Below are 15,990 nucleotides of genomic sequence, written 5' to 3' on the forward strand. Positions count from 1 at the left end.
GTCACGATCTCGCGGTCCGTGAGTTCGAGCCCCGCGTCGGGCTCTGGGCTGATGGCTCACAGCCTGGAGCCTGTTTCCGATTCTGTGTCTCCCTCTCTCTCTGCCCCTCCCCTGTTCATGCTCTGTCTCTCTCTGTCCCAAAAATAAATAAACGTTGGAAAAGGAAATTGATTCCCTCTAATCCTCTAAGAAACCCAGCCTCCTGGACACACCCCTCCACCCTACCAGCCCCTCAGAGAGGCAGGGAGGGAGGGAGGGAGCAGGAAGGACTGGACTGGCACTCACAAGGGAGCCACAGGCAAGGCAGGCTGGCATGGTTTCTTGCTCTAGGCCCCCACCCCACCCCACCCTGGGCACCAACCTACAGAGGGCCCCAAGCACCCAAAGGGTCTCTTCTGATTCTATGATCAGTAGAATGATGGGGGAGTTTTCAAACTTTGAATTATGAAAGAGCTCAACCACAAGCAAAAGCAGAGAGGAAAGTGTAAGAGAATCCATTGCTCACTTTAGGGGCTGCAACCAGGCACCCGGTCTTGTCTTGATTGTACCCCACCTGTGCCCCACGGCACTGGCTCATTTGGAAGCAATTCCCAGACACGAGATTCCAACCAAAACGCTCCTGTAAGAATGTCTAACAGTCACGGACTTCTTAATACATGATATCCTACTGGGGCGCCTCGGTGGCTCAGTCAGTTGAGCATCCGACTTCAGCTCAGGTCATGACCTCGTGGTTCATGAGTTCGAGCCCCACGTCGGGCTCTGTGCTGATGGCTCAGAGCATGGAACCTGCTTCGGATTCTGGGTCTCTTTCTCTCTGCTCCTCCCCCACTTGTGCTCTGTCTCTCAAAAATAAATAAATGTTAAAAAAAATTTTTAAAGAGAGATACGATATCCTACTTCGTATTGCTGTCACAGCTAAAAACAAGCAGCAGTGATTTCTGAATATCATCAAATATTAATCAGTGTTCATATTTCCCAAGTCACCTGATAAGTATTTTTAGAGCTTGTACAGATAAGGGTCAGGCCTTCTGATGAGTTGTTCTCTCTCTCCCGACTCGTTTAACCTACAGTCTCCCTGCTTTCTTTTTCCCTAGGCCATCTGTTTCTGGAGGACCCTGTTTCTGGACCTGAAGGCCCAGGGTCCTTGCCTTCTAGTCCTCACATGCTTCTTCCTCAGCCCAGTGCCCTGGCTCCCGTGCCACCTGTAAATCAGAAGTCAGACCGCAAGGCCTGGGGAGCTGCAGGCCCATTTGGGGCACACCTACAACTGGGCCCGCCACGCCGAAGTGCTCGTCAGCCCTGAGCTCAGCGGCTCCCATACTGGGCGGGCCTAGACCCTTAGGTCATTAGGGGAGACGAGATGGTGGACCCTCTGCTTTCATTTCTTCTTCGTGTGTTAGCAGGAATATTTCTACAAGGAGAAATGTCCCTTCATCAACAATCTGGACATCCCAAAACATAGCTCATAGAGGAAAGACTAACTAAATGCTTGATTCTTGCCCTTTATTTATCGGTTTTCAAGATAATGAGCTGCTTCCCTACCACTCTCGGGTATGTGATGATATATTCTGGGTACCTCTTACTGCAAAGCAAGGTGCCTGGTGTTAGCAACTTAAGACAACAACCGTTGGATCAGATCTTGTGGTTTTGTGGATCAAAACATTTTTTTTAATTTTTTAATCTATTTATTGAAAGACAGAGAGAGAGAAAATGCATAAGCGGGGAAAACACAAAGAGAAAGGGAACGAGAGAGAGAATCCCAAGCAGGCTCTGAGCTGTCAGCGCAGAGCCTGACGTGGGCCTCGAGCCCACAAACCGCGAGATCATGACATGAGCCGAAGTGGGATGCTCAACCCACTGAACCACCCAGGTATCCCTGTGGACCAAAATTTTGGGCAGGGCTCAGGCGAGCCTGCCTCTGCTCCATGTGGCACAGACCGAGGCCACTCGGTGGTATTCAGCCAGTGGATGACCCCATTTGGAGGGTCCAAGAAGGTGTCGTTCGTATGTTTGGCACCTTGGTGGGCATGGCTGGAAGGCCAGGAGTGGCTGTAACTATCACACACAACACAGCTCCTCCAGCCAGAGAGGCCCCACCTGGCAGCTTGGGGCTCCCGCAGACAGTTCCCATAAAGGAAGGGGAAGCTGCTAGTTTCTTAAGGCCTGGGCCCAGACCCGTCTCACCTCGGCTCTGCTTTGGCCAAAAAAGAGGCAGAAGCGATGGCGTGTCGCTTCTGAGACTAGCGCCGAGAGGCTTTGAGAGCTTCCTCCCTCCCTCCTGGACCCCAGCTGCCCCAGGAGGGCAAGCCCAAGCCAGCTGGCTGGAGGGCCACGAGAGATCTGTGGTGAGAAGCCACTATGGTCCTGGCCAACGGCATCCAAGACCAGACAAGCCCCAGCTGGACCCCCAGGTGACAGCAGGGGAAGCCCAGGCAGGATCAGCTAAGTCCTGCTGGACCAAAGGAACCGACCAGCCAAACCGATAAATGTGCGTGCTGTGCAAATGGTTGTTCCAAGCCTTAAGTTCTGTGGTGTTTGTCACACGCCATCAATCTGGCAATCGCTGATTAATGCATCTCCCTAGCGCAGCCCTGACTCCCATGTTTCACGTGCTCCTACTTCCTGCCCTATACTCAAGCTGTGATCAGAACACAGATACAGTTTCATAATATGTTTTTCTTCAGATTTTTTGTTATACGATTTTCCAAATTGCTTTATAATTGTCCTAATTATTTTCATGGCTGCACCGTAATCCACTCGGTTAACTTGGTTACCTTTTCCTAACCATTTGACATTTAGTTGTTTCCGGTATTTTACCCTAACCAATTTTTAAGACTCGATGGTACACAGAGTGCTTAGGACAGGAGCTCTTAAGGCACCAAAGAGCCAAAGTTACACAGTTCCGCTCTTTTCTCTCTCTGTCTTGTGAAGACTGGCTCCAGGATGCTTCTTCCGTGGTAGGAAGCAGGGAGTCACCCAACACCCTCCCCAGCACCGATTAATTACCCAGAGAAGCCAAAAGGGCTCGCTGAGAACTGGCTAAGCCCATGGCACAGAGCCGTGGGACGCAGAGCGTAAGTACCAAACTCTCTTCTTTCAGAGCTCCCATGAAGCAGGGCTCTGGCTACATTATCTCGCTCTACCTTCGAGGACGTGAACCCGATGCCAAAGCCCACACAGGGGCTGCACTTCTCTACCAGCCTCTCCCCGTCTGCATTCCATGCTCCCCCGGGGAAACTGGATCGTGGTTTAAAGCACAGGTATCCTCAGCTGCCAGGGGAGCAGAGAAAGGGTCATCCCTGCAGTGGCTGCTGGAGATGGAAGCGGGCTGCCAGTCTACACCGCACCTGGGCCAGGGCCGGGCTCTGGGAGGCTGGGGCAAGCCAGACAAGGTCCTCACTGTCATCGGGTTTGCAGCAGCACAGAAAGACGGGACAGGCGGGGAAATCCGAAATCCTGGCACGCGGCACTTGCTGCATAGCACTGAGGGGGGCCGTCTGCGAGGCTGGAGGGGCACAGGTGGCTTCTAGGGCAGGAGGCTCGAGGAGTGGTGTGCGAAGGCCAGCAACCGCTGGCCGCTATCACATGCCACATGCTCTGTGCTTTACTGACTCATTCAGGCTTCCGACAGCTGTGTTTGAAAGGAAAGGTCAAGTCCTCTGCTAAGGGCCACACAGGCAGCAGCGGGGGAGCCAGGGTGTAAAGCCAGGCACGACTTGGCTCCAGCGTCTGGACGTCTAACCACCGGATGCGTGGTGTCCCCGAAGGACGGGCTGAGGAGGCAGAGAGCACCGCCCGTCTTAGCGGGTCGGCAGGGGAAAGCGTGCCGGCGGCTGCACTGGGGCGTGGGGGGGAAGGAAGTGGCTGGAACAGCAGGGAGTGGGTCTCAGGGAGTGGGGGACGCATAGGGTAAAAAGGCCTCCGGAGACCCACCAGCTCCCCTCCCTCAAAGGTTCGCTCAGGGCTCCGGGCCCGGGAGCTGCAGAGGATGGGGCCCAGCAGAGATGATCTGTGTTCGGGCGCACGACCCTGCCAGAGGGTGGAGGCCAGCCTGCGGCGGGGAGCACACCAGGCCCGGACAAGGGAGGACACGGGACCTCAGCCCACGAGGAGGGGGAGGCGGGGCGGGGGCAGGAGGCGAGGACAGCTCCCAGCTTTCTGGCTGGAAGGAGCACCACCGGGGAGTCAACACCAAACACATTGCTCTCCCGTTCGTGCGTCTCCCTCGCTTTTCGGTTGTCGTTACCCAGTCCAGCCAGCGCCCTCTGCCCCGCGAGAGGAAGCAAGGGAGGCACAGACCCCTCCCCCGCGGTCCCCTTCCCCAGCGCCGGACAATAAGGCACTGACTGGCACCACCAGGAGGGGCCTCTGGCTTCTCACCCGACCCCCCACGGGACTCGCCAGGCCGGGTTGTGCAGAACCGTCCTGGGACTTCTGACGCCAGGCTGGTAAACGGGAGTGTGAGGGCACCCCGCAACGCGTGCTCCCAAAGAGCTTGGGATGAAAGATGTGTCTGGGGGGGGGGGCCCCTCTGAGAACACAGCCTGTGCCTGGGCTACCGCCATTCACAAGACTGGTAAGAAGCCTTCAGGGGCGCCTGCGCGGCTGAGTCAGTTGAGCGACTCTTGATTTCCGCTCAGGTCAGGATCTCGCGGTTTGTGAGACCAAGCCCTAGGGTCGGGCTCCGTGCTGACAGCGCACAGCCAGCTTGGGATTCTCTCTCTCCCTCTGTCTCTCCCCCACGCGCACCTGTGCACGCTCTCTCTCAAAAATAAATGAAAATAAATGTCAAAAAAGAAAAAAGCAGGCTTCGGAAAAAGAATCAAATCCTGCTTTGCGTACTTACCAGTAGAAGTTCCAATCCTCGTTTTCTGTCACTTGGACCCATCCTCTCTTTTCAAAGTTATTTATCAGCACCGACTTCTCAATATCAGTGACCCATTTCACTTTCCCTGCCATAATCCTGGAAGAAGTCAACTTGTTAGAGCTTTGAAACGGCAGTGGCCACAAGCTTCCCCTTCGCACATCCCAAGTTTGACCTGCTGGGCAGTGGTTCTCAGCCAGGGGCCACTCCGGCCCCCAGGGGACATCTGGCTGCGTCTTTTTTTTTTTTAAGTTTATCTATTGATTTTGAGAGAGAGAGAGAGAGAGAGAGCAGGGGAGGGGCAGAGAGAGAGTGAGAGAGAGAGAATCCCAAGCAGGCTCCACACTGTCAGTGCAGAGCCCGACGCGGGGCTCGAACTCACGGACCGCGAGATCGTGATCTGAGCTGAAGTCGGACGCTCAACCGACTGAGCCACCCAGGCGCCCCTGGCCTTGTCTTTTCTTGTCACAGCTCGGGGCAGGGAGGCTTCTGGTATCTAATGAGTAGAGGCCAGGATGTTGCCCAATACCCTGCAGTGGACAGGACGCCCCTCCCCCAACCCCCCCCCCCCCCCGCCCCAAAGCAAGTCCCCCAGGCCAAAATGTCAACTGGGCCAAGACTAAGAGATCCTGGCCTAAGCGGGGGAGAAAGACAGCAATCGGATAATCGCCACCCAGCGTACATCACGAGGCACGAGGCAGGGACAGCACTGGGGCTGTGAGAGCCACGGCAGGAGCTGCCCATCAGGGTGGCTGGGGAGAACCACCCTGAGCAGGAGGCCCTGGAGCTGACTTCCAAAGGGTGGGAGAGAGCGCCTAACCCAGCGTGAGCGCCCCCAGCGCCCCCAGCGCTCCCTGCCTCCTCCCCTGCCCGCTCCGATTCACTCTCTGTAAGTGCCGGTGACGCTTACGAGTTTATCTGACCCCGTCACTCCCGTCTACCAATCTCCGTGGCTCCCCAGTGAGCTTAAGATACGCAGACCCCTGTCCCTCACCCGCTTCTCCTTCCCCTGCTGTGTTCTCACCACACCGGACTGCTCTGCCCACACTCCACCCCGGGGCCTTGGCACATGCTGGTTGTCTCTGCCTGCAGCACTCTCCCTCCCTCTCTGCCTGGCTAAGCTGCTGCCCACTCACCTGCCAGCATAAGTGAACGTCACCTCCTCCACAAGGCCTCCCTGACGCCAGGTACACAGGCACACAGCCCCTCAGCACTCCTGCAGTTCTGTCCCAGCTAGAGGGCAAGGGGGCCGGCCTTCTTCCTCGCTGCTTTGTGCCCAGGGCCTAGCACTGTGCCTGGGATGTGGTGGATGCTCCATTCAGACTGACCGACTATGGCCCCAGGCCTGTCAGTACCACGGTGTGACTTGGACAAAGTTAAAAGATGGGCACCCAGGTCTGTGCTTGCTTTCGGAGAGGGAAAGAGAAGGCACTCCCGTGGGGCTCTCACACGAAATCAGCCCACTGCCTCCTCAGAGGAGGGACTGTGGTAAGAGTGCGGGCTCTAGGGCTTGAGTCTGAGGCCCAGTTCTGACACTCACTTGCTGTGTGACTCTGGAGAAGTTACTTAACCTCTCTGAACTTCTGTTTCCTTAGGCGTAAAATAAGAGGAACGACAGCAACTACCCATCTCACGGGGTTATAGTAAGGATTAATTGAATGAACACGTTAAAGCACTGAGAACAGGGTGCTCAAGAAATATCTGGTATTATGACTGTCATCATCCCCCTTATGGGTAAGGAAGCTGAAGCTCAAAGATTAAGAACCTGTATGAGAATCAGACTGAACGCTGGGGCGCCTGGGTGGCTCAGTCGGTTTAGCATCTGACTCTGGCTCAGGTCATGGTCTCATGGTTCGTGAGTTTGAGCCCCACATCGGGCCCTGTGCTGACAGCTCAGAGCCTGGAGCCTGCTTCGGATTCTGTGTCCCCCTCTCTCTCCGACCCTCCCATGCTCACACTCTGTCTGTCTCTCTCTCTCTCTCAAAAATAAATAAACATTAAAAAATTTGGGGCGCCTGGGTGGCGCAGTCGGTTAAGCGTCCGACTTCAGCCAGGTCACGATCTCGCGGTCCGTGAGTTCGAGCCCCGCGTCGGGCTCTGGGCTGATGGCTCAGAGCCTGGAGCCTGTTTCTGATTCTGTGTCTCCCTCTCTCTCTGCCCCTCCCCCGTTCATGCTCTGTCTCTCTCTGTCCCAAAAATAAATAAACGTTCAAAAAAAAAAATTAAAAAAAAAAAAAAATTTAAAAAAAAAAGAATCAGACTGAACAGGGCGCCTGTGTGGCTCAGTCGGTTAAGCATCTGACTCTTGATTTCGGCTCAGGCCATGATCTCATGGTTCGTGAGATCGAGCCAGCACAGAGCCAGCTTGAGGCTCTCTCTCTGCCCCTCCCCCGCTCGTGCCTGTGGGTGCCCACGCTCGCTCTCACATGCTCTTGCAAAATAAATAAATAAACATTAAACAAAAATCATACTGAAGGGACCCATGGTGCCCTGATTTGAATTGAGGGTGACCCGACTCTGAAGCACCACCTCTTTTCACACAGTCCTCTGCCTCCCTGGCCTTCAATAGGATGATGCCAGTGGCCATGAGGTCAAGGTAATCGTCCTCTGTGAGCCAGAAGGTGCCATATGACAACGTAAGGCTGTTAATGTGGAGAGTCAGCAGTCACCGCACAGAAGTGACGGTAGGGGCAGCACGGGAGCCAGATCCCCACGGCTGTTACCCCACACCCCTCACCGAGCAAACTCCCCACAGTGTCAAGACCCACAGTGGAGCCCGGGAGCCCGGTTCCCCACTTGAGTGCGGCCTCTAAGAGCCTGCATCCCTGCCCAATCCGGCTCCAGCTCTGCTCTGCCCCCTCCAGTCCGACTGCAGTCTCCAGGCCGGAAACGCCCACATCACCACCACCACCAGCAGGGGCGAAGTCCTACATCTCAGCGTGCCCCTGCCCCCTGGCACAGGTGCTGCCCCACCCCGGGTGACCCAGCACAGTGCCTGATACCTGCCCTGTGCTTTAACAATCAGAAAATACTTCCGGGGGGCCGGGGGGGGGGGAAGGGGGGAGTTGTGCCTGGGTGGCTTAGTCGGTTAAGCATCCGACTCTTGATTTCCGCTCAGATCACGATCTCGCAGTTAGTGAGATCGAGACCCACGTCGGGCTCGGTGCTGACAGTGCGGAGCCTGCTTGGGATTCTCTCTCCCTCTCTCCCTCTGCCCCTCCCCTGCTCATGCTCTCTCTCTCATACTCTCTCAAAAATAATAAGTAAACATTTAAAGAAAATGCTTCCCAGGCACGATCCCCAAAACCAATAAGGCAGACAGGACAGATATTCTCATCCTCACTTTACTGAGCAAGGACACGGAGCCTTCAAGGGGAGGTTTTCTTGGTGCGCCCCGCCCCCCGCCCCCGGCTCCCCCTTTCCATCGTGTGGACAACGGGTGCTAAGGAAAACCAATCGCTCAGGCCGGACCCACCATAGGTACTTATGGAGCCAACAGGAACGTCCAATTTCTCTCCTTCAGTGACTCGTGCTGCGGGTTCTTACCTAAAACAAAACGAACACGCAGACGAAATGTACACAGCACAAGACCGAGAGACAGAGAACACCGCAAGCCCGCGCCTCGCCACGGTATCCGCGACATACGTCTTCTGCCGAACAAGGGCACGCCGCCAGATGCTTCGGGGCCTCACCGTGCTAAGTATCTGTGAATTCTATTACTTTCTGGCTCCCGCGGCCTCGTTGAGCTGCCGTGACACTCCATTTCGTGCACCCCTGCTTGGGCGAAACACCACCACCTCCCCGCTGCTGCTCCGGATCCAGCTCCGCCAATCACACAAGGCGCGGTTCAAAGGCCGCCTCCCCCAGGGAGCCGCTCTGGTCACCTTTTCCCTCCACCAAACCTCCTGTATCCCTCTCCTGGGATACAGTCGGCACACAGAACTTCCTGGCTTGTGTTTTAGTTCTCTGCGTACGTTCCTTCTAGAAGTGTGCGAGGTGAGGGCTCTCTCAGTCACCTGTTTCCTTCTCATCCCACTGATTCTTTCTAGGTTCAGGTGGGAGCATTTGCAACAGAGCTCACAGTCCCTTCGGCCAGCCCCATTATCTCCAGATGGCGGGCTCAGTCGGTGAAACACGCGACTCTTAATCTCCAGCTTATGAGTTCAAGCCCCACACTGCGTGTAGAGATTACTTGAAAAAAAAAGGAGGAGGAGGAGGAGGAGGAGGAGGGGCGCCTGGGTGGTCCAGTCAGTCAACGGTCTGACTCTTGGTTTCAGCTCAGGTCACGATCTCACAGTTTGTGAGTTCGAGCCCCATGTCAGGCCCGGTGCTGACAGTGCAGAGCCTGCTTGGGATTCTCTCTTTCCCTCTCTCTCTCTGCCACCACCCCGCTCACTCTCTCGGCCTCTCTCTCTCGAAAATAAATAAACTTAAAAAAAATTAACAACAACAAAAAAGGAGATCTGGACACAGACACAGGCAGAGAACGCCATGTGACGACACAGGGTCGTACAGACACACGGGGAAGACGGTCACGGGAACATGAAGGCAGAGATCACAGCGATGCTGCCACAAGCCAAGAAAAGTCTGGGTCTGCCAGAGGCTGGAAGAGGCGAGGAACCCGCCCCAGATTCTTCAGAGAGACCGTGGCTCCACTGACACCTTGATTTCAGACTTCTCGCCTCCCTGAGCCACCCACTTCGTGGCCCTTTGGCAGTACGGCCCTCGGAAACTTACGCAAAATATAACCGTCCCAGACACGAGGAGACGAAGAAGAAACTTCCACCCGTAAAGGGCTTTAAATACGCACGTGGGAGCGAGAGCACAGCACAGTGATGGGCGACAGGGCAGACCAGTTATTGACGGTTAAAAAAGAAGAAAAAGAAATGAACTCAGGCCACCTCTCCTTTAAAGACACACAGGATTTCTTTTCAGAAATGCACCGAACCAGCACGGTCACCACCACGGAGAACCAACGATGAGGCAGCCTGGGAGGGGCCAGAGGACCCGATGGCAGGTTCCTCTGCACCTGAACCCTGGAGACGGTTCGTTTCCGGTGCTCGCACGCCCACGGGTGCTCACTAGTTCTCTTGGGGCCTCGGCACTCCCCCCCAAAACGGGAACGAAAGCCACAGGTCCTTCATGGTATTGTGGGGGTCATGGCACGGTCGGCAGGTGTGGGCCTGGCACACCACAGGGACTCCGGTTCACTGGGTTGGAAACGAGTGCCTCAGCTCTCCCTGATTCGGCCCTGCACACTCCTCCACTCCGCCCCACCTGCAGTGGGCCCACCGGGCCCTTGGCTGGGTGCTGGCGACCCTCCCCACCCTCTCGGGGTCGGTAATTGCATTTGTATGTTATCACTAGAAACAACGACTACCATTCACGGAACACCAGGACCCACGGGGCACAGAGCTGGGCAGTTTGCACCCGCTCTTCTCTACCACGGGTACCGTTCTGGCTCCCGGGCTGCCGGGGGGCAGGTGTTCTCCCCATTTATAACATGGGGACAGTGGGGCTCCGAGAGGAACGGGCAGAGCTCAGATGGCAGCCTGGGGACACCCACACTCGCCTCCCTCCCACAGTGTCGACTGACAGTTCACCCACAGGGCCGGGGGTGGGCTGATTCGTCTCTGTCCCCCCAGCACCCAGCCGGGGCCAGGCACAGTGAAGGGGGCTCGAAATGGTCTGCGCAACAGGTGAAGGAGCCAGCTGGCCAATCCGCCCCCGGCACAGAGGCTGGGGCTGCCTCCTTCCCAACCCTAAGAAATACTAAGCCCTTTGCCTTAGAAAAATCAAGAAATACCTGACGTCAGATGGTCTTCCTGTTACTTCCTCCTAGAAGAGGGGGGAGAAAAAAAAAAAAAAAAGCTAGGTTAACAGTAGCCTGCAATGAACTTGATAGGTCACCTCTCTAGTGGTTCCCAGGAACTGCGCGTTAAAGCCATTCGGTCTGCTGCTTTTCAAACTGAACATCAGAAAACCTAACCCAGAAAAACAGTCAGTTGTGTGCTGATCTCTACGCTGACCGTGCTCGAAATCACAGCGGACTGTTGCCACCTCCTAAGGTACGTCAGCCAGGCGAAGGCATTCGGAAACCAGGCAGTTGGCAATTTTCAGAACACGACGTGGGACCCACTCCTGGGGCCGGTGAGTGGGACCTTCGTAAGCGTGAGGACAGGCTGGCACAGGGATGGCCCTGGGGTCTGTGCTTCGACAGCCTAGCTTCTTTTTCACCCACCCCCTCAGCACCGACAGCCGCTCAGTGCCGGGTCCGTGACGGGAGGCACAAAGCTGCCTGGGACGAGGTGCCCGTGGACGGTGTTGATCCAGGGAGGCAAGAAACACACCCCATCCGCTGAGGGCCCCAGCGGCAAAGTACGTCGGTGCCCCAACAAAGCTCAACTGTGGTCCTGAGGGGGAACTGGCTACTAATTCATCCGGCAGCAAATCATGCCAGCTCTACTCCAGAAGATTCCAGATCTGTCTATGTCTCTCCCCAGCGTCCCCGTAATCCCGGATGACCATGGCAGGCTCCCACTGGCTTCCCTAGTGCCGGCCGCACCCCAACGCACCCATTCTCCGCCCGGCAGCAGACTGACCCCTTTCACACGCACCAAGCAAATCGCGTCACCCTGCCCCTAAGCCTCCAGGGGCTTCCAGAACAAAGCACCCAGAATAAAGCTGTCAGTCTGCCGATGACTTGCAAGGCGGACCCCGTGAAATCTAGGCTTCCCGTCACCTCTCGGGCCTCGTCTCCAGCACCCTCCCCACGCACCAGCTCTCTTCAGCTGCTCGCACCCACCAAGCCGCATCCTGTATTGAGGCTTGGCTCTTCCCCCTGCATCTGGCCCCTTCGCAAAGGTCAACCTTTCCGAGTGGCCTTCCCAATTCCCAACCACTCACCACGCTGTCGCTTTGCTTCCCGGTGGCACCCCGGCTGTGCCCAATCGTTCAGTCCGGGGCCAACTCAAAGCATGGCCCGTGAACCGGCAGCAGCCGCACCACCAGGAGCTTGTTAGAAAGACACATTCCTGAGCTTCCCCCAACCCCTACACCGACGCACATGCTCAGACTCTCTGGGGGTGGGGCCCAGGAATCTGTATCTTAATAACCTCTCAGGTGAGATTCCTACCCCTGCCCAAGTTTGAAAAGAACTGGTCTAGGGGCGCCTGATGGCTCAGTCGGTTGAGTGTCTGACTTCAGCTCAGGTCGTGATCTCATGGTGTGTGGGTTTGAGCCCCGCGTCAGGCTCTCCGCACTATCAGCACAGAGCCTGCTTCTGAACCTCTGTCCCTCTCTCCCTGCCCCTCCCCTGCTGGTTCTCTCTCTCAAAACTTACCCCATAAACATTTTACAAGAATCTTCAAAAAGAACTGGTCTAGTTCATGAACTCGGTTCCCCGGTGACTCCCTATCTTTGACACACACATCTCCCACCAGGAGAGCAGACATGTTGTTCCGCATTATTGCCTACTGAATCCCCTGCGTCCAGAAAGTGTCTAAAAACAGCAGGTGTTGGGGCGCCTGGGTGGCGCAGTCGGTTAAGCGTCCGACTTCAGCTCAGGTCACGATCTCGCGGCCCGTGAGTTCGAGCCCCGCGTCAGGCTCTGGGCTGATGGCTCAGAGCCTGGAGCCTGTTTCTGATTCTGTGTCTCCCTCTCTCTCTGCCCCTCCCCCGTTCATGCTCTGTCTCTCTCTGCCCCCCAAAAAAATAAACATTGAAAAAAATAATAATAATAATAAAAACAGCAGGTGCTCAATCAATATTTGACGAATTAACTAAAATAAGGACGGGAATTCCCTCCGCCCACCATCAAACAAGTGCTGTCTGCGCCAAGTAGAGAACGAGGCTCGGCCCAGCCCCACAGGGGCCATCAGCCCTGCAGGGGACAGAAAACCAGTAAGAGCACCCACAGATTCCACAGCTTTTCCAGGGGCCTGAAGCAGACCTGGAGTTGGGCGGATTTCTGCTGAGCGAGAGAACATCTCGGGGAATAGCTGTACCTACAACCCCAGGAGGACAGAACTTTGCCAAAAGGCCTTTCACGTCCCGGAGTTAGGACTACATCCAGTTACAGCCAGGACAGCCATTCAGGAGAAAAAGCAGACAGAGGGAAGAACTTCCATTCATAGAGTCACTGCACTTTTCTGGGTCCAGCCATAAAAAACAACAACAACAACAACAACAACAACAAAAACCGAAGCCCTCTCTGTCTCCAACCCCACTACTCCCCCAAACACTCTGGTCAGTTATCACTTTCCACAAAGTGCCCACGAGCCCAGGATTCTAAGGGCATTTCGATTCCTTTCCGGCCAGTCTTCCTTGAGAAGGAAAAAAAAAAAAAAAAAAAAAATGCCACCCTTAAAGAAAACAATAGCTCATAGTGAAAAACAAGGACTTTCCGCACCGCTGTATGGCCACCATCCATGTCCACACCCCACCGGGAGGCAGTGCCAGCCTCCACAGCAACTACTCAGCACTATTGGTGATCCCCCGGGCACAGAGCAAGACCAACCTTTCAGCGCTGCCACAAGCCAGCACTGAAATGTGCTCATTAAATGTTTTCGTGAACAAAGAACCTCTCTGCAAACCGTAAACTGCTTACAATAGGGTACTTTTACTTCTCGAACGAATGCCCTGTGATGCCCCAGCTACTCTACGGGGTGCATGGCTACCTACCCACTCACTCCCACTCCCTTTGAGTGATGAGGGCACGGGGAGGGGCAGTGCCTAGGTCCCATCCCTCAGAGAAGGGCGAGCAGGGCGGGGGACACGAATCTGTCTCCAGACCACAGCTGCCGCCACAGGTACACCGCGCCCTGCAAAAGATGCCGAGAGAAACAATACAGACTGCAAATGAATGGGGAAAGCCCAGGAACGATGAAATGCGGGGATAACCCATATGAAGAAGAATGCAATTACAACGAGCGGGCAGCACAAGGAAAGTCACAGGAACTCGGAGGAAAAACAGGGGCACAGTGATCGGCGCAGGCTTCCCGGGGGCCGCGGGTCCGGCAAGCAGCATCTAAACCACACGGTCGCGGCCGCGTAGACCTGGGCGCCCACGCTCGCTCGCGCATGCGCACCCGCCCACCAGGAGCGGCCACACCCTCGTCCGGGGAGGCGGCGGCCTCGGCGGCGGGACCTCACCTGCGGGACCTCACCGGGCAGGGCGGCCCCGCGCCGGGCCCCGGCCCCGCCTCCAGCCCCACTGCGGCGCCGGCAGCAGGACGCCGCTCGCCGCCCCGCGGACCGGCCCGCCGCGCGCCGCGCTCTACTTCCGGGGCGGCGCTCTGGCAACCGAAGACGCGGCCGCTGGCGCCGCGACTGCTTCCGGGGTCACATTTTCCCGGCCGCTCCCTAGGCCCCCGCCCGCTGCGCGCTCCGCGGAGATCCTAGAAGAGCCGGTCCTCCACCCCCGGGAACCTCGCAGCCTTCAGGACCCAGGGATGAGGTTGAGAAGGGTCGGGGCGCGAGGTGGAGCCTGACAGTGGGAGGCAGAGCCGTGGGGTGATTAGGGCCCGGGGTCTGGTCCCCTCTCCTGTTCAGCTAACGTGTGTGCGCGCTTGGCGCTGTCGGTAGTGCCTCCCTTGGCGGGTGCGTTGTCCTTAGGTGACATGTTGTGCTCGGCACGTAATAATCAGTACGGGGCCTACTCAAAGGTCACCTCATTTGTGAAATGTCCCCTGAGCGTGGCGCAGGTCTAGTTTCTCTAACTGTATTTTGTAAACTGTATCAGGAAGAGGCAGCTTGGCCCAGTGAGAAATTTAAAACCAGAGCCAGACCTTGATTGAGCCCTCGCTCCAAAGTCCACTAGCTTATGTGGCTTTCGGCAGGTCACTTCCCTTATCTGACCTTCAGTTTTCCTGTCTATAGCCGGAAAGAAGAGAAACAATTTTACGTCCCTGCTCTGATACATTCTAGCTGTTTGGGCAAAGGCACCTCCGATCTTCTGCATGACAACTTCTCCCCAGAGAAATCTCCGTCTCTCAGGGGTGGAAGAGATTTTAAATTCCTGGTGCATGGCACCTAGGAAGTCGCATCACTTGGCTTCCCACATCCTCCTGCCTTATGCAGCATACGTGCCATTCCAGATGCATCACCAGCAGCCAAAATACTAGAAGGCTTGGCGACAGCCAATGGAAGGAGACCAACATCACAGGGAAGAGCGAATAGTAAAAAAAAAAAAAAAAAAAAGTTGTGGCCAATATGAAAAATTAACTGGGAGCTAGGTGATCCCAGAGGGAAAAGACAAACTGAGATCACGTAAACGTAGTTTAAAAAGTTTTCAAGGGCTAGGGGCTCCTGGGTGGCTCAGTCGGTTAAGCGTCCAAATCTTGGTTTCACTTCAGGTCATGATCTCACTAGTTCGTGAGTTCAAGCCCCACATTGGGCTCTACGCTGGTAGCACAGAGCCTGCTTGGGATTCTCTCTTCTCTCTCTGCACCTCCCTGGCTCTCTCTACCTCAAAATAAATAAGCTTTTTAAAAAATGTATTTAGGAGTACCTGGTGGTTCGGTCAGTTAAGCATCCAACTTTGGCTCAGGTCATGATCGCACATGGTCAGTGGGTTGGAGCCCCACGTAGGGCTTTGTGCTGACAGCTCAGCTATCCGGAGCCTGCTTTGGATTGTGTGTCTCCCTCTCTCTCTGCCTCTCCCCCGCTTGCACTCTGTCTTTCAAAAATAAAACGTTAAGAAATAATAGTACATAAATAAATGTATTTAAAATAAAAAAGCCTTCAAGGGCTTTCCATTGCCATCAAGATAACCAGATTTTGGTTTTTAAAGTAGCTACAATCTGTTAACCCTTTTCCAGTTTAGCATCTAGTTTCCTGTTGTGTTTAGAAAGACCCATCCTCACAAGTTGTAAAAGCATAACTTGTAAGAGGCTAAAAAGAAAATCAACTAAGCTAAATGATACATTGAAAATGCGTGTTATGGGGCGCTTGGGTGGCTCAGTCGGTTAAGCGTCCGACTTCTGCTCGGGTCACGATCTCGCGGTCCGTGAGTTCGAGCCCCGTGTCGGGCTCTGGGCTGACGGCTCAGAGCCTGGAGCCTGCTTCCGATTCTGTGTCTCCCTCTCTCTCTGCCCCTCCCCCATTCATGCTCTGTCTCTCTCTGT

The 15,990-nt window shown here is 55.4% G+C and overlaps 2 protein-coding genes across 12 annotated transcripts in view; one reads left to right on the forward strand and one right to left on the reverse strand.

Moving 5' to 3' along the window:
• TTLL1 (TTL family tubulin polyglutamylase complex subunit L1) overlaps positions 1-14,130 on the reverse strand; it is a 31,379-nt gene extending 17,249 nt beyond the window's left edge. For 2 of the 11 annotated variants that reach the window (XM_045462668.1, XM_045462661.1), the window contains exons 1-4: positions 14,018-14,110; positions 10,671-10,702; positions 8,340-8,410; positions 4,847-4,963 (exon numbers count right to left, since the gene is read on the reverse strand). In XM_045462668.1, coding sequence (XP_045318624.1) covers positions 4,847-4,959 — 113 coding nt within the window. In that variant the 5' untranslated portion in view covers positions 4,960-4,963; positions 8,340-8,410; positions 10,671-10,702; positions 14,018-14,110. Of the gene's footprint in view, positions 1-3,347; positions 3,632-4,846; positions 4,964-8,339; positions 8,411-9,601; positions 9,661-10,670; positions 10,703-13,546; positions 13,687-13,789 lie in introns of those variants that run through there. The other 9 variants (XM_045462671.1, XM_045462665.1, XM_045462664.1 and 6 more) reach the window with 8 other exon arrangements.
• On the forward strand, positions 13,748-15,035 carry LOC123591901. The gene is made up of 3 exons (XM_045466517.1): positions 13,748-13,845; positions 13,965-14,321; positions 14,744-15,035. The coding sequence occupies exons 1-3, from the start codon at positions 13,748-13,750 to the stop codon at positions 14,898-14,900; spliced, it is 612 nt and encodes a 203-aa protein (XP_045322473.1). The 3' UTR covers positions 14,901-15,035.
• Positions 15,036-15,990: the final 955 nt, after the last annotated feature.

This window comes from Leopardus geoffroyi, chromosome B4, assembly GCF_018350155.1.
Source record: "Leopardus geoffroyi isolate Oge1 chromosome B4, O.geoffroyi_Oge1_pat1.0, whole genome shotgun sequence".
Lineage (NCBI taxonomy): Eukaryota > Metazoa > Chordata > Mammalia > Carnivora > Felidae > Leopardus > Leopardus geoffroyi.